The 25,060-nt window shown below is 39.6% G+C and overlaps 1 protein-coding gene across 1 annotated transcript in view; it reads right to left on the bottom strand.

The window, feature by feature from the left end:
• col28a1a (collagen, type XXVIII, alpha 1a) overlaps window positions 1-13,578 on the bottom strand; it is a 29,963-nt gene extending 16,385 nt beyond the window's left edge. The window contains exons 1-10 of the mRNA XM_034704423.1: window positions 13,437-13,578; window positions 11,741-11,880; window positions 8,992-9,557; window positions 7,519-7,539; window positions 7,345-7,404; window positions 4,935-4,988; window positions 4,798-4,842; window positions 2,689-2,715; window positions 2,431-2,475; window positions 2,287-2,331 (exon numbers count right to left, since the gene is read on the bottom strand). Coding sequence (XP_034560314.1) covers window positions 2,287-2,331; window positions 2,431-2,475; window positions 2,689-2,715; window positions 4,798-4,842; window positions 4,935-4,988; window positions 7,345-7,404; window positions 7,519-7,539; window positions 8,992-9,557; window positions 11,741-11,867 — 990 coding nt within the window. The 5' untranslated portion in view covers window positions 11,868-11,880; window positions 13,437-13,578. The remainder of the gene's footprint in view (window positions 1-2,286; window positions 2,332-2,430; window positions 2,476-2,688; window positions 2,716-4,797; window positions 4,843-4,934; window positions 4,989-7,344; window positions 7,405-7,518; window positions 7,540-8,991; window positions 9,558-11,740; window positions 11,881-13,436) is intronic.
• Window positions 13,579-25,060: the final 11,482 nt, after the last annotated feature.

Here is a 25,060-nt window from a genome sequence, read left to right on the forward strand (position 1 = left end):
TGAATACTTCTGTTACCGCATGATGGCAATATCAGGTTTTTTAACGAACAGAAATCAGTCCTTAGAGGCTACACCCTAACAACCTGTCAACCTGAAATACTGTTGGTGTAGATTGCATCGAAATGCACAGATGGTGGTCATTTCTTGAGCATTTCTATTTTAACTGCTGTCTTAAAATGATTCTAAATGTTTTCTCTAACTTTGTAAACAAGCTTTCCCTTGATTTCAGTATTTTTGCTAAGCTACGCTAATCACTTCTAGACGCCAGATAAAATCCTCAAGAGAAACTCTGACTGTTTAAACCTGAGTCTTATTTTACATATTTTGTGGGTCTACATTATTTATAAGCATAAAGAGGTTTGGAGTTGCTCAAGCAGACTGCTTCAGCCTGCAGCAGTGAAGCAGGCTATGAAGGCAGCAAAATAATCCTTGGGAACAAGTGTGAATCTGCTGCAGAGTATGGAGGAGAATCAGATTAGATTCCTGATGGGGCTGCTTACACTGTGCTGCCATCACCTCAATCTTAAAATATTGTGTTCAGGGAGAGCAACTTTGAGGCTTCTTCTGAAATGAGTTTGTCCTGAGATCGGTATACATGGCGATATAACCAAGTTTTGAAAAGAGAGCAGCCATTGAAATTGTCCATAAGGGAGAGAAATTAAACATTTTCAATGAATATATTATGCAAATGAAGTGTCCAGAGTGCATACAATAGCATCAAAATTAATGTTTGGGGTGCTGGTGGCCTAGCGGTTTAAGCGCCCCACATACAGAGGTTACAGTCCTCGTCGCAGAGGTTGCTGGTTCGAGTCCAAACCTCGACCATTTCCTGCAGGTCTTCCCCCGCTCTCGGCTCCCCATTCATCCTGGCTCTCTTCAGCTCTCCTATCTAATAAAGGCAAAAAGCCAAAAAGTATAACTTAAATCTATTTTTTTTTTTAAATCAAGGTTTTGCTTCAAGGAATATCCTGGGGGAGAACCCCCGCCTGAGGTCTGAGCTGTTCTCTTATCCTAGCACATTATAGAAAGCTAGATTTAGATCAAATAATATAATCAGGGTTTGGGATCTGTGTTCTATTATTGCATATAAAATGATACTCTGCAGCAGAAAAAACTGCTTTCCCAATATTAGGGAGTTTCATTTGTTGATTTTTCTCAGTAATTCCCTCAGAAGAAATCCCCATAAATAAATGTTACACCCAAAATAAATTTGGGGGTGCAAAATAATATTCTCACCAAATTAGCTAGAGAACAGCCCTTGCCACAATATAATTACTTGTACACTAGGAAGAAAGAGCACAATCTCTCCTGTATTAGTTTCTCTACACTGGCTCCCCATAGAATCTAGAACCAAATTGAAAATCCTTCTTCGGTAGTGGTCAGACACCTTCCTATCTTAAAGAGCTTATAGTGCCCTATTACCCCTCTAGAACACTACATGGCAACATGCAGGCCTGCTCATCATACCTAAAGTCTCTAAAAGTAGTATGGGAGATCAAGCCTTCAGTTATCAGGCACCTCTCCTTTAGAATCATCTACCAGTCAGGGTCTGGGAGGCGGACACCCACTCAACTTTTGAGAGTATATTTAAAACTCATTTTTGATAAAGCTTATAGTTAGAGCTGGCTCAAGCTTCTACCAGCTCTTAGTTATGCTGCTATAGGATTAGACTACCAGGGGAACTGACTTTAACTTACTTACTTCAACTCCCCCTGTCCCATTAAAGTTACTAACCACAGACCTATTTGGAGTCCCTGAGCTCCCTTGTCTCATAGGTTCCTCTGGATCTCTGCTCCTGTGGACATGCCAGACTCCAGCTGCTACAACTACAACTATCCTTCTCACCACTATAATCTCTCTCTCTCTTCATCTCCTCTATCCCTCTTTCCAACCCCAACTCGGTCTCAGCAGATGTGTGTCTAACGTGAGTCTGGTCCTGCTGAAGGTTTCTGTCTGTTAAAGGAAGTTTGTCCTTGCTACTGTAACTTGCTAAATGCTGCAAAGTGCTCTGCTCATGGTGGATTAAGATGAGATCAGACTGAGTCCTGCCTGTAAGATGGGACTGGATCGTATCCTGTCTTGATGTTGGGTCTTTGTTAATAATAGAGCATAGAGTGCGGTCTAGACTTGCTCTGTTTGGAAAGAGGCTTCATAAATAAAGATTGATTGATTGATTTGTGCTCACAAAATAAAAATGATCACCTTTGAGGGACTTCAGGGGCTCTGCAAAATGTAAATAAACAAACAGAACAACCCTTTATCCTTGTAAAAAGTTAAAGGCATTACCTGCTCTCCTCTGGTGCCCCTGGTACCAGGAGGTCCTCCTACACCCTGAAGACAAACATTAATGTTTTATAAGTACATCCACACACAGCACTTCAACAATAAATCATGTTGGGGAATAAACAGATGAATTAATGTGGTACCTACTTGTTCTCCTTTTTTACCGGGGGCTCCACATTCACCCTGTTCACCCTGGAGAGTAAAATCAGTGTGAAGTTAAAGTACAGATATACTGTAAGCTTTCATTTCTGAAACTATAAAGTCTTGATTCACTATGAAATCAAAACATAGCATACTTTGTCAACATATTTTTCCTACACTGAATTCTGCACTATCCTTAAGATATTTCCATACCTGGGTTTGGCAGAACTCATTCATTATAAATAATCATAAAACTTAACATACCTTTTCCCCTTTGCCGCCTGTTGGACCCTACATAAGAAAGAAAGAATTATTTTTCTTAAGGATTTTTCAAGAACGTTTATCAGACTATCAACCATCATCTATCACGATTTTACTGAGACACATTTCTTTTCTATCAAGATTTGGTGATTAGCTCTCCAGCTTTGCATAAGTCTGGAGATGATGTCACGGCCCTGGTCATGTCTTCCTCACTCTGCTGCAGTTTTCTTTCTGTTATAGAGATTTGGCTCCCCCTATATGTTGGCTATGTTTGGTCTCATGTGACAGTGTGTGTGGGTTGTCTGGAGACTCTGGGTGGAAGTGCATTCAATCCTGCTCCTCTCAGCCTTCTCTCCATCTCTCTCCTCTGGATAGTCAGCTGCCTGGTATTCTTCTAAAACTAAAATCCAATGCTAGCTTTCTGTGTCGACCTTTTTACTTGTTATGAACATGCTGACCATAAAAAGGGGGGGGCTCGTCTGGGAGTTTGTCCGCTGGGCTAGTTAAGCAAGACTCATACCTCTAGGCTCAACTAGCCCAGCTTTAGCCCAGCTTTAACTCACCAACACCTGTGCCCACCAGCTTTATCTGGCTGTAACCAGAGACTCTGCTCAAATGAACTGTTGATTGATGTTGGTTAAAAACAAGGATAAGTACACTACTTTGGTGACATGTTAGACAAAAAAAAAAAAAAAACAGATAAAGCTTAAGAGATTAAGAGTAGATCCCAAATGTGGCACTGTGAGGAGTTTTCATGTTGTGTTGATTCTGGTGACCCCTTTGATTGAAAAGACTGCATTTCCCATGAGCACCATCATCCTCTGTGGTAAAGATGTGTCTCATCTGTTGTTGAAGCAAATGAATGAATACAGATCTTCTTTTTAATCCTACTTTTCAACTTACAGGACAACTTTTATCAGGATGCAGAGTGAAGAGGTCATGTGTTGATTTGTAGCTACGTCAGATTATGAACCATAACGCAACAACGACTTAACTTTGTAAACTCTGATTTATTACCGTTAGTTAGCTTACAAAAGGTGACCAGACGTACCGGTTTAATGTTACCGTTACAGCCCCGGTATCAGGATGGGATCTATGATGTCCCAATAAATGTCTGAATAACGTAAATATGCACACGGTTTAACTCTTTAGTCCTCAAAGAGCAGTTGAGCTTTCACATGTCAGAACAGAGAGGGGAGGTGTGCTCTCCCCACCTCAGGCTTTGGCCTTCCACAAGGGCACATGGAAGGGAGCTCCCAGAACAGAGCCATACCACCAAATATAACTTAATTTATGCAAATAATTAACTCTCTGTGATGAGCGTGATCCTGACTGAAATCCTGTTCACAGACGTTTGTAGAGTTTCTCTGTCTGAAACTTTAACAGAAAACGTACGTCTGTTTGATAACCCTGCTCCGGTATCAGACATGAGGACAAAACATGATGTCAAAAGAAAATGATCTAAAGAAGAAAAACTCCTTCTGCTTAATAACGTACTTCTCCCTAACAAACTTTACAACTAGAGCTCTAAACAGAGACACTTCATGTTGAGGGATGAATATCCAATCAGCTCTTTTAACAGAAAAACCGACCTGATCACAGAAATTAAAACTAAAAGAATAGATGAATCACAAATCTGATCCCTGATAATTGTATTTTACTCTGTAAATCATGAAGAGGCACCAGTATGAGAGTGAGACTATTTCAACATCAGTGAAAACTCCTCCCTGTGCCTTTAACTAGAGCTCATTTTGCCTGGTAAATTGCCTACATTTGGTTATCTCAATTTTGGTGCCCCCTTTAGACAAAGCAATGCTTTTAATCTCTTTGCCTTTCATCTCTGTGCTGATCTGTGCATGTGTGAGTAGTGTTTTCTGACCAAAAATCTCATTGTGCCTTCTTTCAACAGTAGAGTCTCTGTCGTGGGAAATGCAAAAACATGCTTTTTTAAAAAGCTATTTTTTGTCACCCTGTTAGAAACCAACCCGAGGACAGCGTTTACAAGCATTTAAGGAACAATGTCATTCATCCTGATACAGAATATATCAATCTAACATGACACAAACCTGTAACTCATATGAAACAAGCCTGAGAAAAATATCTGATGATTACCTCAAGGCCCTCCATCCCGGGTCGACCATTGATTCCAGATTCGCCCTGCGGTGACCGAGCGCAGACAAAACATTACATCAAACAACACCTCATGGATTCTTTCTGTTACCTGGATTAATGAGACAATGGAGACTTACGCGGGATCCCTTTGGACCTGGAGCTCCATCAGAGCCCGGCTCGCCTGGTTTCCCCTGCATGAAAGTAGAGGAGAGATTGTGTGCAGAATGAGAATATTTGGGCCCCTTTCAGTTTGGATTCAGTGTGTGTATAGTCATAGGTGAGGTAGGTCATTCACAGTGTGACCTGTCTGTGACCCTGGTCCAACATAAACCCCCTCCTCAGTGCAGCAGGTTCTCAGATCATCGCAGCCTCTGTGTTTGTTCAGGTTTAATCTTCCGTCCTTGACCTTTGCTTCTCTCTGAGCGCCTCTCGTCTGCAGCAGTGGCAGTGAAAACACTGCTTTCAGCTGCCACTCTCACCACCTGCTACACTTGCATTGTGGGAAACATTTCCTGCTCTTTCACATCTTTCCACTGTAGTTGTTTTGGATGCAGTCCAGATGCACCTGCTCTCTGAGGCCACAGGCCTGGGTGCTGAGGCTCCCCAGCTGTGCAGGGATAACAGGCCGCTGTGTGAGGCTTACCGAGCTCTGTGAGGCTGAGGGAGCGAAAAGCTGGTACACAAATAATGTCAGGACACCCAAAGATCTGCAGGGTACTGGGCCAGGAAACCAGCCTTTCAAAACTTCAATGCAATAAAACTCCCAGGTAGATCTTCAATGAAATTTAGCGCTGGTATTCATGCTCAGTTTGTATTATTGGTACAGTAAGCATAAAGTTATACTGTAAATCTATATCAAAAGACACAAAAACAGTTCAATGTCACGGTCCACTCACAAGCTTTACAGCCATATTACACAGTCTAAAACTCTTTTGACTGACAGCGTAAGTAATACCTCAACACTTAAATATCATGTCATAATGTTTTGTGATACTATATTATCACTCAAAAACACTCTGTTCATTTTGAAGAGAAATAGTTTCCATGCAAAAGATGTACGCAAAACAACAACACTATTTCGAAAGCTCTTTGTAAATATTATAACAATAGATTTAAATGGTTTGCATATCATCAATCAATCAAGCCTATCTTTAATTGAAAATAGTGAAAAGATAATATCAAATGTTTGAAATTAAGAACTTTATTTCTTTGTGACAATGCTCATTTTCAATTTAATGCAAGTAATGGGCAAAAAAAACAAAACATGTAGTGCTAAAAGAACACCTGGAGGATCATCTCTAAACTAATGAGGTTAATGATCAACAGGTTAGTCACATGACTGGTATAATAAGGACACTCCAGAGAGGCTGAGTCTCTCTGAAGGAAAGATGGGAAGAGGTTCACCACTCTGTGAGAGACTGCGTGAGCAACTAGTTCAACAGTTTGAGAATAATGTTCCTCAGAGTAACATGACAAAGAATGAGTTGATTTCATCATCTACAGTACATAATATCATTAAAAGATTCAATCTGGAGATATCTCTGTACAAAAGGGACAAGGACCAAAAACCAAGACTGGAGGGGGCCTGATCTTCAGGCCCTTGGGCAGCACTGCATTTAAAACAGATATAACTCTGTAGTGGAAATCACTGCATGGGCTCGACTCTGTCATAGAAATCACTGCATAGGCTAAAAATCACTACAAATATTGTCTGTGAACACAGTTTGTCGCTGCAACCAAATTCAGGTTGAAACTGTACCATGCAAAGAGGAAACCATAAATAAACATGATCCAGAAATACCGGAGACTTCTCTGGACCTGAGCCCATTTAAGATAGACTGAGGTTAGGTGGAAAACTGTCCTGTGGTCTGATGAATCAAAATCTGACATTCTTTTTGGAAATCATGGACGTTGTGTCCTCCACTCTAAAGAAGAGAGGGACCACCCAGCATGTTATCAGCACACAGTTCAAGGCCAGCATCCCTGATGGTATGGGGATCATAAGAGTCCATGGCATGGGTTGCTTACACATCTGCGGAGGCTCCATTAATGTTAACAATATATATACAGGTTTAGGAGCAACATATGCTGACATCCAGACAATGACTTCTTCAGGGAGACCTTACATATTTCAGCAAGACAACACCAAACCACATTCTGCACGTATAACAACAGCATGGCTCTGCAGTAGAAGAGTCCAGGTACTAAACTGACCTGCCTGCAGTCCTGACTTGTCACACATTGAAAACATTTGGAGCATCATGAAACTTAAAATACAACAAAGGAGACCCTGAACTGTTGAGCAGCTGAAATCCTGTATCAACATTTACAGAGTGTTGTTAAAAGAAGACACAACAGTGAACAACCCTGAACCAACTGTTTTAAAACATTTTCCTGGCATCAAATTTAAAATGGTCATACATTTCAGACAGAGCTTGAAGGTGGATCTCTACTTTCAGATTGCTTGTCATTCTGCTGTTTCTGAACTCACGATTACTACTAACCAAATGGATGATTCTTTATATAAGAACTCAATGATAAACTCACCGGTGCTCCAGAGTAACCTCTCTCCCCCTTCTCACACTGACAGGTCTTTGGTTGTGGGCACTGAAATACAGACACAGGGAAAAATCAAAATCAAAATATTCAATGATGGGTTTCAGATTAAAAAAACATAACCAGGTCTTTTTCAAGTATCAGTAAGGATGCCTTAGTACTCACCCCAGATTTCACAATTATGTTCTGAAAGAAAAAAAGAAAAGGACGAGAGTAATCAACACACTTTAGGGGTACTTTACTTATTCATAATTACAGCCCAGCAAACAACCTGAACTGTGCTTTCCTCATATCACCTTAGTAAAGTCTTTACTTTGCATGCTTTACCCACAGACTGTTAAAAACATGGACACTGTCAGTGACGTCATCCTCTGGTTTCTGAAGAGTGGTTTTAAAGCCAAACGATGGCAGGCGCCATATTGAAAATGCAGACTCCATGAGCCTTCCCAAAACTGCCTCCAACACCCTCTCCCCACACACTTCCACTCTGAATGCGCACTCATGTGGAGAGTCTGCCACACTGAGTGCTGTCCAAAACCTCTGAGCATGGAGTGGGTTGTTGGACCGTCCACCAGCAAGTCTGCACATTAAAGTTCTGTGTTGCAGCCTGCACAGACATGAACTGTGTTAGCGCTGTCTCTAGTCTTTGGCCGTTGCTGATCCCTCGACCTTCATGAAAGATGCTTCTTTCAGCTGTGGCCATGAATTCAAGTGGAGTGTGTCATGAGTTGATGTTTTGTTCATTCCTTTTGTTTCTAACCTTTGTTCCTCCCTGTGTTTATTCTATATTAGTTATATTTTGTCTCCCCTGTGTGTTTAGTGATCCAGGTCTCTTGTTCTACTTTCTCGTGTTTCTTAGTCTTGTCTTGTGTTTCCTGTTTTATTTTGTAGTTCTTGATCCCTGTGTTTCCAGTTTAGTTAAACTCAACCTAACTTCTGTCGAGCTAGTATGAGGTAAAAAGGCAGGCTTTGAGCCTCCTAGCCGACAGCTACAGTGTTCCCACCTGTCAATCAAGTCAGTCATGTCCTTAAATGGGCAAAACTTGTAATCTTAATATCTTCTGAACTGTCACGTTAGAAAAAAATTCCCCCCCGTACAGTGTGTGCCAATGGGGAAATTAGCATGGGCTTCATATTTTGAGACCCAAGGTTGCTGCTTGATTTAGACATAAATCCTGCGTCTGATGAAGACAAAGCCAATCATAGATTAGGATTTTCGGGTGGCCCCTGGGCTGGCCGATCAGATTTGAGTAATCAAATCTGGAGAAGAAGGTATGAAAAGCATACATTTTTGTCAGTGACAACAGAATTTACGAAAAGAACATCTTGTTTTACTGAAGACAATCAGGAGTTACAGATTGAGAGATAAATCTGATGAAGATTTATTTTTACAGATGAAATAAATCAACAAAGAAGTAGGGCTGTTTTCTCATAGAGGTCGATACATTCAGGCTTCTTTTTGCAACCAGTAGAGTCGCCCTCTGCTGGACGTTAGAGAAAATGCAGCCGCAAGATATTTCAGCTTTAGCCTCACTTTTGAACAAAGGGGTGACATCCACTTCTTTTATAAGTTAATGGTGAATCATTATCATCGGTGAAGTGAAACTGGTGACTGAAAGAGACACAAACATGACTCACCAGTTCATTGAGGAGTCTGTTGTCCAGCTGGCCATCGGTGAGGCTGAAGACGTGCTGCTGGGCAGGGGCGCTGGCGATGGATCGTAGCCTAGCACCCATGGGCCCGTTTCTGGGTAGACCTGTCAACCCGATGGTGAACATCTGGATGTTGTGCTGCTTGGCCTCAGCAGCAGCTGTCACTGCGCTAGGGCTGCGTGGGTGATCCGTCCCGTCGGTCATCAGCAGCGCCACCCTCAGGCTGCTGGAGGAAGTCTCTCGGATGAACAGCTGCGTGGCGTTGGTGATGGCGTAGGCGGTGTAGGTGCCATGCCCGATGAAGGTCATGGAGGCGACTCGGCTGTGGAAGACATCCAGGTCCTGCCAGTCTCTGAAGTTATGCTCGACGGACACGGTACTGCTGTACTGCAGAGCGGCCAGACGCAGGCGTAGACGCCAGCCAGCGGAGTGTAGCTGCATCAGCTTTGTGCTGAAGCGCAGAATAAAATCCTTCTGCTGCTCAAACACCAGAGAGGTGGCTTTCTCTGAGCTGTCCACGATGAACATGATCTCCACTGGGCAGATCAGAGCTGAGCGGGAGGACACAGCAGGATTACATTGAGTTAGCAACCATTTGAGAGGAGTTAAACAGCTGGTCTATTATTTTGATGTAACCTACATAACTGTCTCCAATAAAAGTGCATCAACATTTCAGAGAGTGTAGTTCAGAGCAAGACGTCTCCACAATGTGCATCAGATATCATGATTTAAATTACAATAAAAAAAGGGACAAATGAGACGAGCTCTCAAATGTGAGCAGAGTTTGTTCGTTCACAACTCTTAGACCTGAGTCGTTTGTGACCAACACATTTCTACATTCTTGATCCATCTGAACATTAAAAGACATCAGGATGAGACTTTATTTTGTGAAAAAACTACTTTCACAAGTTTAAGATAAAATTAACACATAAAACCACTTTATCCACATGGGGCGCTAAAATCAACACCAACCAAAAGTTGCTTACAGGAGCTTTAAAATGGTTTGAACTGTAGATTGTTGGAACTGATGTTACATTTCTAAGTGCTGCTCCTCATAAATTCATTATAAGCTATAATAACACAATGTTATTGACAGGGTTGATTAATCGTCAGGTTTTACTGTAATATCAGAAATAGATTTTTAAGATTACTACAAGATCAGAAGATGTTATCCTGAAAAAGCTAAACTCGATATCTCAGGTTTACTTAATGCACGACAGAGTAAAGAGACAAGGTTCTCTCCACAATACTCGGCCACAGGTACACCACTCACTGTGTAAGTTTTGTGTCAAAGTGCGACCAGGGGGAGGGCCATGTCCTGTCTAACACCACCCTGTGGCAGCCGTTTCAGGCATTAATAATAACATCATAGAAACAGTCAGTCTTTTTGCTGATGGTCTCATTTGCTTTTGAAAGTCATATGGAGACATCTGCATTAATCTCAGTCTGTTTTATAACCAGATAAAAATCCTTTAAAACAGTCTTGTTATGTGTTAATGCTAAAATATGTATACTGTATTAATAGCAGCTTTATTAGGTACGCTACGGTGGCTGACAAGGGCAGAGGATCTTCAAACGATCTCCATTGGGAGAAGCATGCTGCAAATGTTTGCACAATTTAAAATAAAAAACTAATGTAAAAGTCCAAAAAGAAACTCAATGACTAAAATACACTGCTCATGAGACATTGTGCTGCAAAACATCAAAACATGCATCAACAGCAAGACGCAGCAAATACACGGACGATGTAAAGCCAAAAACACACAAAAGCAGAAAGCAACTTCAAAAGATAAACATTATAATTTCTTAATTCAGTCAATGCTAAGAACAGATGAATCCAGTGTGTAGTCTTCTTCTTTGGCCTGCCTCATAGCGCCCCCTACAGGCTTGGAGGGTGGCGTTTGCTGTGTGTTTGCTGCCTGTGCCTACTTTTGACTTTGCATTGTTTGTGTATTTACAGATATTTTTTACTTCTTGTAGCACATTTGTCATTTGCAGCATGTTTCTGCTGTTGTGTTTGTTATGGAATTTTGCACGTTATTGAATTTGCAACATATAAGCATTAACAGCACGCCTCTCCTTATGAAGATGTTCGGGCTGCTGCAGACTGTCTGCCCTTATTGACCACCGTAGGATATCAGTTCTTTGTTCAAAAAGAGAACATAAGGGCTCTAATTTGAAGTTTCCCCCGAAGACTAACAATAAATGCTAAACTGGTGTTGCATAAAAGCCGGACTGCAACTGTTCCTGGCACTGGCATGGGTTCCCATGCTTGAAATTGTAACTCAGTTTCAGACTGAATTGGTAGTTTTGGAATTGCTTCAGGAGATTGCATTATCAGCCAGCTGCAATCTGACCTATGAGTGCAGATGCAAAAAGTATGCCCACTATATGTTATATTGTTTGTCTTTTGTGAAACCAACTGAGCAGTTTATGTGGCCAGAAACTCTGGAGTCTGGTTGATTTGAAGAGTAAGGCTTCTTTTGGTAAGAAAACATCTCTTTAAACGAAAGCTTCAACTTTGATAGTATCTGCGTCCTGGTATCATATTTCAGAAGCCTTTTAGGGCTGCAGGCTGACGCGTTTTATCACTTTTGTAAAACTAGGGCCCAGTTTTAAAGACATAAGGATTTCTAAGTGTAAGCAGGATTATCACATCCAGTATATCTGATCATAAGGGTTGCACTGAGATGCATTAACCAGATCTTTTCCTTAACTCTCAGTCAGCACTTACTTTTGGCCTGGTGAACGATGACCTGGTTATCATCTCTCTGTCCCTTCCTCCTCCTCTTCTGACACCTGCACGGGCAGGACAGGGTCAAAAGGAGGATGAAAACCTTTAGGATCCATTGCGTCTTCATCCTGCTGCTCAGCCTGGAGAAACAGGTAAAAGATATTTTAAGGTGCTGAAACACAGCTGAGGTCATTTTACAACATCACCTAGGTGCAGAAGCTGCAGTGGTTTCACATCAACACCAGAGGGAGACACCTGGCTCAGATGACTTCCTTCAGGTAGGCAGGTTTATGGGTCAAACTCTCAGGTACGTGCTCCCTGTTACAGGTGAGGTCACACAGCAGCTGTTTGGTATTATATTACTGTTACATTTACCTCCAGTGGTGCGTCTGGTACTTGCCTACTAATGCTAACACTAGTGCTGTTGTGATGATGGAATATAAGAGTTAGAAAAGAAGATGATACGCAACATACAGTGAGACACGAAAAATAACAACAAGGATTCAAAAATATGTCCCAAGATGAAAAATAAAATATATAAATGAATACATCATGAATGCACAAACATTTCACAAATCTTTTGGTGGATAGTTCTGGGGGTTTTTGTCCAGGGAAACATTTTTTGTTCTGCGAAATGTTGTTTTTTCCTGCAGATTATTTCATTTTGTCTTGGTTTTTTATTTCCTTGTGACATATTTTAACATTTAGTGAAATGTTATTTGTATTTCATTAAATATTTTCATATTTTGTAAAATTATTTTAGCATACATTTATTTTTTCCCACCATTCTGATAAACTGTATCTTTAAGTTTGTATGATAAGTTTGTGAGTTTTCTGAGGTGTTTTTGCATTCAATGAAATGTTTTTGCAGTCATCACATTTTTGTGCAGTTGACCTTCAGGGCCACCATACATGCCATACCAAGCTCAAAGATCAGGCCCTATACCATCAACACTGTAACTGCAATCACAACTGATAATATTAATCATATATTCACTTTGAATTTCCAATCACTGTTAAATTAGAGGAAACAGTAGTGCTGTTACTTTCGATATTAAACTGTACAAAGCACTTTATATTATTACTGAGCACCCCTTTAGTATTCACCATTCAGAGCCTGGTGTTCTCCTTTAAAGTAGCTCTGTTGTACCTGCTAGTTATCAAGTATATATGTTGTGTTATTATAAGAGTCATGAATATTTAATGGTTTTAATGCACCACTTCAAAAAGGTGTTAGCTTGTGTTTTTAATGACAAATATTTGCACATGCAAGTGGAAGACACATTTCTGACTCTTGCATGCAAACAGTATAGACGATCAAGTATTTTACATTCTATTTGGGAATGGTACTATGAACCTGTAGCTACCTCTAACACTGACCCTTACCTGTTAAACTCCACTACTATCAGTATCTGCTTCATGAGTATTGCATTCATTATTTTATGTGCAAAAAAACTTCAGCTAACACAGCAATTGCTGTTCCTTATTTTAATGTAATTCAAAAATAATTACAAATATTCCTGTTTCTGTGATCTTTGATCTTCACTGAGTTCCTTCACTGAAGAAAACACATGACTTGGTTTTCAGTTTCTAAATTAATCTGATTCATATGTGAAGAATATCTGAGCTGGAGCTTGTAAATTATTCAAAAACACTTAAAGTAAATCTAATATAATGAATAGGAAAATTAACGTACCTGTTTGTAGATGGAATGAAAGCTCCAGGTTAATCCATCAGTCAGAACAGCAGACTGTCTCACTGTAGAGTCTGCAGGGACTCAGCTCGACTCAGACCTGCAGCAGCTCTCATGGTCTCTGCTCACCGGTAACAAGACGCCTGAATCATTGCACGGGACACTTCCGGTCACCGCCTTCACAATAAAGTCCGACTTTGGAACATTTCCGTGTGTTTGCAATTCATTTCTAATTCTGAATGTTTGAACCTGCAATAAGACTTCATTTTGACATAATAAATGTGGCTTTGCATAGTGGGAAAGTTTTACAGAAACATGTACATTTACAAAAAACATATTTTTGAATAAATCGTTACAACAGATTTTAACTTATTAGGGGGTCGATGGATTCATTTTTATTGTATATATTCACACCTCTTTCATTCTGCTTACTTTTAATTAGATTTTTTTACTTTTAGATTTATTTATTCTATTTTAAATAGCATTTAAATTATTATGCCAGAATAATGGGTGCACGATGGTTTGATTGTGAAGTCAAAAATATGAAAATAATAAGGGGAAATTAGAGAGGAGAGAAATTAAAACATATTTCTCTTGTAAAGCACCTTGTAATGTTAGTTTGGAAGAAGAACTCTAAAATTAATACTATCATCATTTTAATTTATTTTGCAGTGCAATACACTTTTTATGTTGCAAAAATCTTTTTTAAATGTGCAATACAACTTTTTTTTTTTTTTTTTCCCTACATGAAACATGTTTAACTGTTCAAAAAAAGTTTTTTTTTTTCCCAAATAAAAAATTTCCCTTTCTGGTATTCTTTATTTATATTACTGTGCAATAAACATTTATCAAAGTGCAATTTACTTTTTTAGGGAGCAATAGCCATATCTTACTGTGCTATATACATATTTAATTGTAATAATACAGGGTTTTCTATGCAATACATTATTTAATCCTTTCTTATTTACACAACCATAAATATTTTCAGATTCATATTTTCATTATTTCTCCAAATGGGAATCAAACATGTTTTTTGTGCAATTTAGATTCCCCTACCCTGGAATAGACATTTGTTGCTGTGCCATATACATCTAAAAGTGTGTACACATTTATTTTTAATGATATATTTTCTACTGTGCAAAATAACTCAAAATTGTTCCTGTTATAAATAAGGGCCAGGATGAGAGAGAAATAATTAAAGAAGATATTAATATAAATTGTGCACTCGGAGGAAAAAAGTTGTAATGTTGAGAATAATGTTGGAATATAATTTAGTGAATAAAGTCAAAATGATGAGGAAGAATATGCTAAATACAATCTAAGGAAAAAAATCATGAAGTCCTAAGCAGTGCATACAAAGGTGCATGCTGAGAAAAATACCCCCCCACAGACACACATTTTATGTCTCACCCCTGGCCCTTATACTCTTCCATTCTTCTTCTTCATTGTGCAAAATACATTTTTTAACTGTTCAATTAGAATATTTTTAGAATATTCAATATTTATTTTCACCCTTATTTGCTTTTTTCCTCATATTATACAGTCCAATATACATTCATTACAGTACATTATATTCTTTTTACCGTAAATAAACATATTCTAACTTTGCAATATTAGATTTTTACTTAGTAATATGTATTTTACAGCACAAATTTCACTGAATGATTAACACTTTTTGCTATGTAGTGTCCACTGTGTCTCAGTTTGCTATGTTCTCAAAGCATGTCTTATTCTTTTTGTGCGCTTTATAACGACAGTATGTGCTTTCTTTTCCATCTTCTATTCGATTGTTTCTCTAAGTGAGGACAGCTGCTAGCAGTGAAATGAAACAAAGCTGATGAGAGCGGAGAGAGGGGACCAAAGCAGAAGAGCTGAAGAGGTGGTGATCATTTCACTCTGTCTCAGGGCAGTAAGTGAAGGAAACCACAGTGGACCATGTTGTATATTTAATCCCATCTGTGGACATGTATTTACCTTTTGTGTCATTTTTAATCTGCTGTGTTTTAAATGGAAGCACATGTCATGAACCCAGTAAGAGAGCTTTTCCATGACAGTCCGCACGACCACATTATGTTCCCGTGGCACGAATGATGTTCCCAGAAAGCCTTTCCTCTGTGACCGTGTCAGTCATAGAGATATCTAATCATAGTTTTTGCGCTCTGTGTTTCTGCCTGCTGCTGTGGATCTTTCACCATTTCTGGATTTGTGGCACGTTTGATAAAGGTCTTCAGTTAAGGCCTTCAGTTAAGACCTGGTAAGCCTCGGCCTCATTGTGATTCTTTAGTTTTGTGTATCCCTGCGGTTTCAGGCTGTCCACATTATCATTATGATTCTTTAGCTGCTTGGTTGTGAAATGAAATGCACTAACTCAGAAATCGCCCTCTCCTGCAGAATGCTCTCCTTCACTTTAAAACTGAGACATGATCTGTATCAAGACTACACTCCACAGGGAAGAACAGGTCTAAACTACAAAACAAGGGCACACTAAAAATGACTTACAGCGTGAGGAAGGCAGAACATGGCGGAGGACAGTGTCTGGGGTTACACTGAAGCTGGTTCATTCAGATAATAACAAATGTTAGAGATGTTTCAAACGTAATCTTTATGGAGTCGTACGCTGAGTGGCACCCTGAGAATGTGTTCCCGTCAGTGTGGGAAACTTCCATTAGCTGCTCCCATAATTCACACAGACAGGCTGCGATGAGGCCTCATGCCTGATGCCAAACATAAATCATAGATATGTCTAACTCAAGCTGCTGCGCCCTCTGTGAAAAGTTACAGATCATTCAATAAAAATTACCCAGAAGCTCCAGGAGGCATTCCTTCAAAGAACAGCTCCTTATAAAGCTGATCAGTCTGATAATGGTCTGAACTGACCCTGTCACACTCACAGATTCACTGAGGAAGAGTGATAGATTTGTTTTTGGTTCATTGTGACCTTAAAGGCCCAAAGGAAGCAAACCAACAGAACATTTAATTCAAACTGTCACAACAAAGTCCCAACAAGTGCTACTGGGGGTTGCCTGTCTTTTGCATCCAGCCTCAAGTGGACTCTCAAGGAACTGCAGTTTTTGCACTTGTACATTGGTTTCATTTGCAGCACATGAGGATGCTGCTTGCTTGCTTAGTTCAGATTACCACAATGGTTTTTGGGAGGACTGAAACCCTCTCCCTCCAGTCAATATATGAGCAGTCTGTCCTGCAGAAAGAGTCCCCCAATGCAAACTGCCCCCCTTTAAAACCCCTTTGTGTTCACCTCCATGAGAGTTTTAAATAGATAAGATAAGATAAGATAAGAAAGGTGAATGGTGTTTCTTGAAACTGTATATCCTATGCAACAATGTCATGATGTCCTTGTCTTCTTATCTTCTTATTTATTCCATTTGGTGCAGATCTTATATAGTATGGCTAAAGTGCAATATATGTTGTTTGTGGTTTACATTGGTATGTGTTTGTCTGTTTACATGTGGATTGTTGTTGTTGTTGTTTTTTTTAAATCAAATTTTTACTTTATTATAATTTGTATACAGGTTTTTAAAGAAAGAAAAGAAGATATACAAATAAGGAAAGGGTGAAAAAAGAAAACAAAACATCATAATAACAATAAACCAATAACAAATAATAATAAAGAAATTAAACCCAAAACTCACCCCCTCCACATTCAATGGCCATCATATATCAACATAATCAATGTAGAAGGCTGTTGAGTTTTGCAGAAATCAGTTGCCAGATCTCTGTTGTTGCCTCTTTCACCCCGTGATCTCAGGCCGTTTAGAGTTCAAAGTACATGATGTCTAAGTACGTTAAGACCCATACTCAAAAGGAAAGTACGTGTGGGGGTTTCCAACACGTTGCAATCAGCTTTTTCACTGTTGTGAGACCACCTAGTACCACCCTTTTCAAGCCTGTATTAGCAAGGTCATTTAATACAAGTGTAACAGGCGAAAGAGGTAAATTGATCTCAAACATCTCAGATAGATCGGAGGCAACCATCCCCCAAAAACTGGCCACCCGAGGGTATCCCCAAAACATGTGAGCAAAACCATCGGAGACGTTCTCAAAGCACAAAGTGCAGGTAGGGTCAGAAATTACTTTTGCTGAACAAAGCTTCTTCCTTGGTGTTAAATAAACTCTATGAACAAAGTTAGAATGTATTTGCTGATGGTCTGGGTTTCTAGATGTCAAGAGAATGTTTGCCCAGACTTTATCACGAACAAAAGCTGAGTCAAGATCCAGGATATCTGCCCTCCATAAACCATCTAATGCCAGGGGTCTGTAAGCAGGCTTTAACATAAACTGATACATTTTAGACACTATGCCTCTTGTGTTATGTAAAGTTTTTTTAAATTGATGTTTTGTGAGAGAACTTTGTAAGGGGACTCCACAGGCCTTTAAAGCTGATCTCAACTGTAAATAAAAGAAAAAGGAAGAGCGTGGTAAGTTGAACTCCGAGCATAAATCTGGAAAAGATTGTGAACCCTTGTTGTTGTTTTTTTTTAGTGTTTTCATTCATTTGTAATACTGCAGAGACAGCTGAGCATGTGCAGACATTAGGACATGTCCTAAAATATCACAATGAAAGATATTTTAGAGTATCATAATGTAACTTCTCTTATAGCCTATTGTGTCGTATCATAACAAATCATATCATATCTTCTCTTATAATATGCTATCGTAATGTAATATTGTGGTGCTTCGTATCCTGACATATCTGTCGTATCAAAATGACAATCCTGATGTCATTGTGAAGTCTTTCTTTTTTACACTCTTGAACCTTCTTGTTCTAGAAACTGAGGACATATTTCGTTTAGTTCTATCTTATTTAAGTCCTGTCTCTCCTTTATGTTGAAAAGAAACAACTTTTTATCTGTGATTAAGATAAGAAAAGATATATTCTTACTGATCGCCCATTGGGGGAATATCTTTTTGTTACAGCAGCTTACAAGGGCCGGGAATATGACAATGCACTTACAGTGTTAGAAATATATTTCTATGTACAATTTCTACTTATGCAAAGATAAGTTGATTTTTTTGCACAGAGAAAAATTATATGTTGATGTGTTGTTCATGGATCCCTCTGCACACAGTTTTTCTATGATGGACAGTTTGTATCAGGATGCATTGAGATCATCACAAACTGTGTTTCTCTTAATCTACATTATTTTATGCTGTAAAGTCACTTAAACTGCCTCAGGTACACTTTGACTCTGGCATTGACAACGCTTCATTTATGAACCATCCTTGGGCTAAATCCTGCCTATACCTTCTACCTCTTTTACGGGTGATGGGTAGAAATGACAACCTGTTGTTTGCTGACAGGTTCAAGGTTTTCTGACTTTAAATTGAAAAACCTGGGTCACAGAAATGTTTTTAAATCTTTGGTGAAAAGTCAGGAATCCAGATTTTCTGTACGCAAATGTTTTGGTCGATCATTTTGATATATTTATACTGTATGAGCCTGGTATCAAACTTTGTGTTGCTTTCATTCTTGGTCTTGGTCTCTTGGTCTACCCAGATTAAGGTCACATAAATAAAATGAACATATACATTTTTTCAGCTATCATTAAACACAAAATCTTCTTTTTTCATTTTTTACAAATGAAGACAAATGAGCACAGTGTGGTGGTTAATATACACAAAAAAGTGTCCAAGTCAGCCATTACTTCTGCTGCTTTCAAGGTTTACAGTCAACAGTCATACTCAGCCTTTTTGTTACTGTAGTTTTTATTACTTACATCTTAATAACCACAAAATCTCATACCCTGAGCTATTAATTTGCACTACAAAACAAAGCTAATTTGGCCCTGAATGCAACACTATGCAAGAAGATAACCATGCCTTTTGATGCTCCTAAAACACTGAACACCCTCCAACAGACTTTAAAGTCGATGTCCATTCTCTCTTCTGCAGAGTTTAAGACTTTGATCTCGGACCACTGTGTCTAAAATTGAATCTGTTTGAATTAATCTATTGTTTTGTGAAAGATTGTGTGTGTTTGTTCGTTGTTTCTCATGTGCCTCTGATCTTGACAAGATTGAAAATGAGGGAAACCTTAATGTCTTTTCGGGAATAAACAAAGGTTTTGAATTGAAATGAATAATTGAATAGTTCTTTTCTTTCACTGACTGTAAATTAATCCCTCCAGATATCATGCATGAGTAAGATATTTTGTAAGCTTGATTGTTGAGCATGTGATGCATACATACAGAGCAGCAGTATGCTGGATTTGCTGGGCGACACCAGGCCTGGCTGCCTGATGCTGTATGGGAAGAGACTGGTGCTGGTGTTTGCTGTGGCACACTGTCTGCAGACAGCTCTGTGTAAAACAACACAGCCAGGCGGCAACAACACCAGTACCAGACTGGCAGTTTACAGGGCGCTTCCTGCCGCAGGTCAACATATTTTCATAAGACCAACGGGCTTTAAACAGCACACGGCTGCACGCCCAGAAACTTCTGGACACAAGCAGAGCCGGGCCCTGTGGAACACTAACAAAAGCACAGCTCCCACATGTCCTCCAGTAATCCGGAAATTAATAAAGAAAATACTCTTGGAGACAAAATGACTTTGTGAGATCTGCAGTAATCTGTTAAAGTTGACAGAAGCAGGGGTGGACTCAGGCTGTCTGGAGGCGGAGGCAGGAAAAAATCGAAAGGGCACCAGGTTCATGCAGTGAGGAGCAAGAGTGACGAGTTCATGGTGAAGCAGACTCGAAACCTGTTTTTGATTCTGATTGGTCATTACATAGTGACCATGTGTTCATACTCAATAGCAGACTGTTGGTTTAAAGAACAGACTGCAGCTAGGGATACAGCTTTAATCTGTCAATCTAGAGCCCTCTGCAGAAGAGACACAAGACTTCAAAGTTTGCTGGATGCCGGAGCAGCGTGCATCAATCAGCACAGAGCAGATCAAGCGGGACAGGAAGTCAGACAATGAAACAACATTATAGCAACCAGGTAATTTTCAGATTGAAACACTCCATGTTATCTGCAGATCTTATTTCACTACAACAACACTATGTCATAATGAACGGGGCCAGGCCTGGAGTGAACAGGTTAGAGGTTTTCAGAGGACGATAAAGACAACATGGATGAGGAGAGGCTCATCATGGAGGAGGAAAAACCATTGATTCAGTATTACTGCAGGAAATCTTCAGTCTCGTGACTTCAGCTGTCCAATGGTGATGCTCCGTTGGAAAACGCAACAAGTGGGTGTTGACAGACGAGAGCGCATGGAGCCGAAACGCATCAGAGTGGAAACAGGCTGAACATGGATCTGGTGGAAGTCCAGTGTTACTCCAATCATGTCAATGAACAGAAAAGTCTGGTAAATTTTACATGGGATTACGGTTACACGTGAAGCTATTTCAAAACTTCCAGTTATTTAGATTCTGCATAGAAAAATACTTACATATATTTTCTAAGACAGGTGCATGGGGGAGGAATGTCAAAAACTGCAGGTAAACTCCTGCACAGGATCAGGGTTTTGCCTGATGAAGGTCTAGTGAAAGGTATTTTGTCTGTTAGACAGTGTGCAGGAGTTTGCTGCAGTTATTTAAATCTCACAATATATTTAAATATGGCACAGATTAAAAACTGTCATTCTTCTAAAAAATCAGCTTTTATGTCTTTAAAATGCCACTAGACAGAAGTATAGCTGCAGTTTCAGGCTGCAGTGACACTTCCTGAGCATGTGCGTGCTTCCATGACGAGCTTACAGGTATGAAGTGGTCTTGAACCTGCCGTGTCGATCATGCGTTAACGCTCCCTGTGGCACTTCAGACTGTGGCAGGCCTGACAGCTTCATACAGTTGGCCCAAACGCCCTGCTCAGGGGCCCTGAGAGGCATGTGATGGATGTGCCGAGGTTTGTTTTAGACATGTTGGCTCACATTGCATCGGGACGAGGTGCTGCATTCAGGGACAACTTCAGGATAAAACATAAGAGTGTCCAGCCTGGTATGCAGAGTGTGAACTCATCACCTCTGAAGGTATGGTAATAGGTTAAAGACAGTGAGTTTTACAAGATTCACAGCTCAGTCCAGCAGTTACTGTGGTCACTTCAGGGTTAACTAGCTGTGCAGAATGACATCGTAAACATTCAGAGCTCCAAAGAAAGAAGAAAAAGATCCTCTGAAGGACCACCTTGAGAGGGAAACGTACATGATTATGACTGATGATGACTTACACTCCACGGAAGCTAAACAGAAGCAGGCATACACTGATAAATGGTAGAGGTGATGAAGTTTGTAGATAATTGTTTATAAAGGTAAACTTTATTGGATCATCGTGGACCAATGGGATTAATACAATCATTTTTATTTGACACCTCAAAGAGAGCTGGTATGTAAAACCTGCAATAACCACAATGATCTCTGCCTTCAGAGCTCCTAACTCACTCAAAGAATTTCACTTCATAGTTTTAGTTTACACTTCTTCTGTTGAAAATTGTCTTTAGCACTCACACTTTGAGCTGTGTTCATAAAATCAGTCAACTCTATTAACTCACACAAAAAAAACATTAGGACCCATGGGCAACATTGTCTATCATTGTCTGACCGTAAAGGCAGATATGCCTTAGGGTATTGATGCTGACTTCTGTGATTTTGTGGTTTATAACAACATCTGAAGTAGCGCCAGTTCATATTTTACTGGTGAGTCTCAGCTTCACAGTAGATAGTAAGTTATACAGAGGCTTCAGTCCTGTTACTTTCTCACAGTTTTGACAGGTCTTAAGTTTGCTGTAAATAACATCATGATGCAGATTTTGATCAGTCAAAAGTAGAAAGTCAAGCTTTGTCAGGTCTGTCCTCAAGAGGAGAACCTTTTAAATGTTTGTTGAAAGAAAATCTATGAAAGAGGATTAGGACCATTGATGTTCTTTTTTAGGTCTGACCTTCTTCACAGAATTCTGAGATCAAAATCAAAATTCTGGCTTTGATCTCTTATTCTTTTGCTCTCCATACAGACTGTTTTTCCTGCAAACACCAAAGCCTGCTGAAACCTGATTGGTAAATACTACTCAGACCACAAGAATACAACTTTTCAAACATTTGTTTGTTGAATGGAGGTGGGATCCATCATTTCTGATGCATTTCAGGAAGTCAGGAAATCTAAATGCTGATTGTCTTTAGCGACACAGCATATAGCAGATTTGTGTCTCAGGGTAAATGTTTGATCTAGAGCAGATTGTTAGCTGCTCTTCATGCAGATATCTGTTCATAGAGAGAAAGAAATCCTCCTTATATAACCAACAATGGAAGCCAGGATGTTGTTTCACTGGATTATGTTCCTCCTGCTGTTGCTCTCCATACAAAGCCTGCTGAATGAAAAGTGTGATCACCATTTGTCAAGTTTTTACTGTTAAAACATCTATCAATAAAGATTATTTTCTGCACCACTCTCTTCTTCTTTTTCTTCTTCCAAGGGGTGCATTTCATACAACCACTCACTTAATACAAAAACTTGTATGTCACTTGTTTGTCCATTCTCTCAAGGCTCAAATGACTTTTATATCCATGTGATTATATACTCATTTAAACATACTAAACATTATGTTGCATTTATACCAAGTCTCTTCTGATAAATGCTGCTAAGTACTTCACACTGTACATTCAATGGATGTGTTATAAAGATATCACCCATAGAATGTGTTCGATTAAAGGAAAGAGCCATAGAGACCCAAATCGTTGTTTTTGAATGGGACTTAACCGGGATGTCTTGGCTTTTGGAGACAGCCTCCAGTGGACACTCAAGGAACTGCAGTATTTTGAACATCACTGCTTCATTTTTCAGCACTGGAGGTTACTGCTCGTTATGATGACACCCTTTGGTTTGTGGACTGCCGCCTTGGACTCTCAGGTTTGGCATTTTATCCATCGTGATCTTGGTTATTTTGGGAAGAGCATGTTTAGAATTGATGGAGGAAAGCTTTGCTCGATTTCTGCAGTAAATAATAACATTAAAACTATTTACAGGGGACCTTTAGAAAAAAAGATGTATCCAAAGTGCTTTAGATGATGAACTATGAAGACGTCTTATAAAGAAAATGTTTTTAATTTAATATTAAAGTAACAGCCTGAAAAATGTACATGCTTCAAATCTCCAACAAACTGTTTATTTTTGGGAAAAATTGGAACCATAAACCTTTAAAAAAAAAAGTTTTTGGTCTCTTAAACTGAAGTAAATTTGAAAAATATAGAGTGAATAAAAGTTTCAGTTTGACAGTGATGTGTGGCAGCAGAAAATGAAGCTGTATCCCTGACAGGACCGCGTGGGAGAAGGAGTGATAGTAAGTGTAGGCAGATGGAGCAGATGCAGCTACATTAACAAAAGTGTCTGGACTTGCTGGAACACGGCAGCTGCCTCCCTCCAGGCTACACCCCCCCCCCATCATCGGACCCTCTGTGACCGAATAAACTCTGCTCTTTAACAGCAGTGACACAATCCCCGCCCCTTCAGTAATGATATACTCATCTGTTCATCGCTTTGTCACAAAGATATATGCGACTGACATCATTTCCTCCTGATTACACTTTACGTCTCAATCCTGAACAAGTTGGCATTTATCATTGTGTTGGAGGAGGAGACGCTCAAATAAAAATCCTGTCAACATAATCCTAACCCCGGGGCCTTTGGGAAAAATGCAGTGTGTTACGTGACTTTAACAATCCTTAAATACGTTGGATTTGCTTCTAAACACATCCATTTTTATACATTTACAGAATTAATATTATAGTTTTTACTTTAAAGAGTTAAACCTACAGAGTAAGAAACGACTGATCATTTAGCAACACTGACTGATACAGCTTCTAAGTTTTATCGTATTTCTTCTTACTGTCTTTTTTAAGGTAGTTTTTATAATCTTTGCCCTGAAAAATCTTATTTAACAAATGATTTTTGAGCACTTCTTTAAACTTAAAGCATATTTCCCTGATTATACTCCTGCGGTTTTCACAGAGGAAACCTCTGCCATTCATGTTAGACTGGCAGACACGTCAGTACAGTTCTTCTTAATAAAGATCAAGCAGTTGATTATCTTAGCTTAGCTTAGCATGACATTGGTAACTTAAGGACTCAGCCTTTCTTGCTCTGAACTGGGATTTGATAAATAGCTGCCTACCAACACTTATAAAGCTTATAAATCAACCTGTTATATAACAGGAGCTGCAGCTAAAGGCTCTGACTGGGACAACAGTGAGTTACTGAGCCTCTCTGGTGTCAGGCGAGGAAGAAAAGAAGAGATGTGTTTGAATCTGTAATCCATGCCCACTGATTTGCAATCTGTTGCCTCAGTTTTGTTTAATGTAGAACACATATATCACCGAATCTAGCCTCAGGTAAGAGCTAATGTAAGGTGAACACTATCTATGACAGGGTGAGACAAGACCGCTACGCTAGAGCATCTAATTTACTTAACAACCCACTCACTATACCTTATCCTGCTTATAAAGGCTGGTTTATACTTCTGCATACTTCTGAGTCGATGTGTTCATGACACTTGAGGGCAGTGTGGTCTCACTGGTAGTCAGGTCGTCTGTTTCCGGCCCCGCTTCGCTTTCTGCTTATTTTTTTTCCTAATCCCAGTTATGGTTCGGTTCTGGTACGGTTCTGGTTCAGTTCTGGT

This window comes from Notolabrus celidotus, chromosome 16 (genome assembly GCF_009762535.1).
Source record: "Notolabrus celidotus isolate fNotCel1 chromosome 16, fNotCel1.pri, whole genome shotgun sequence".
In the NCBI taxonomy this organism is placed as follows: Eukaryota; Metazoa; Chordata; class Actinopteri; order Labriformes; family Labridae; genus Notolabrus; species Notolabrus celidotus.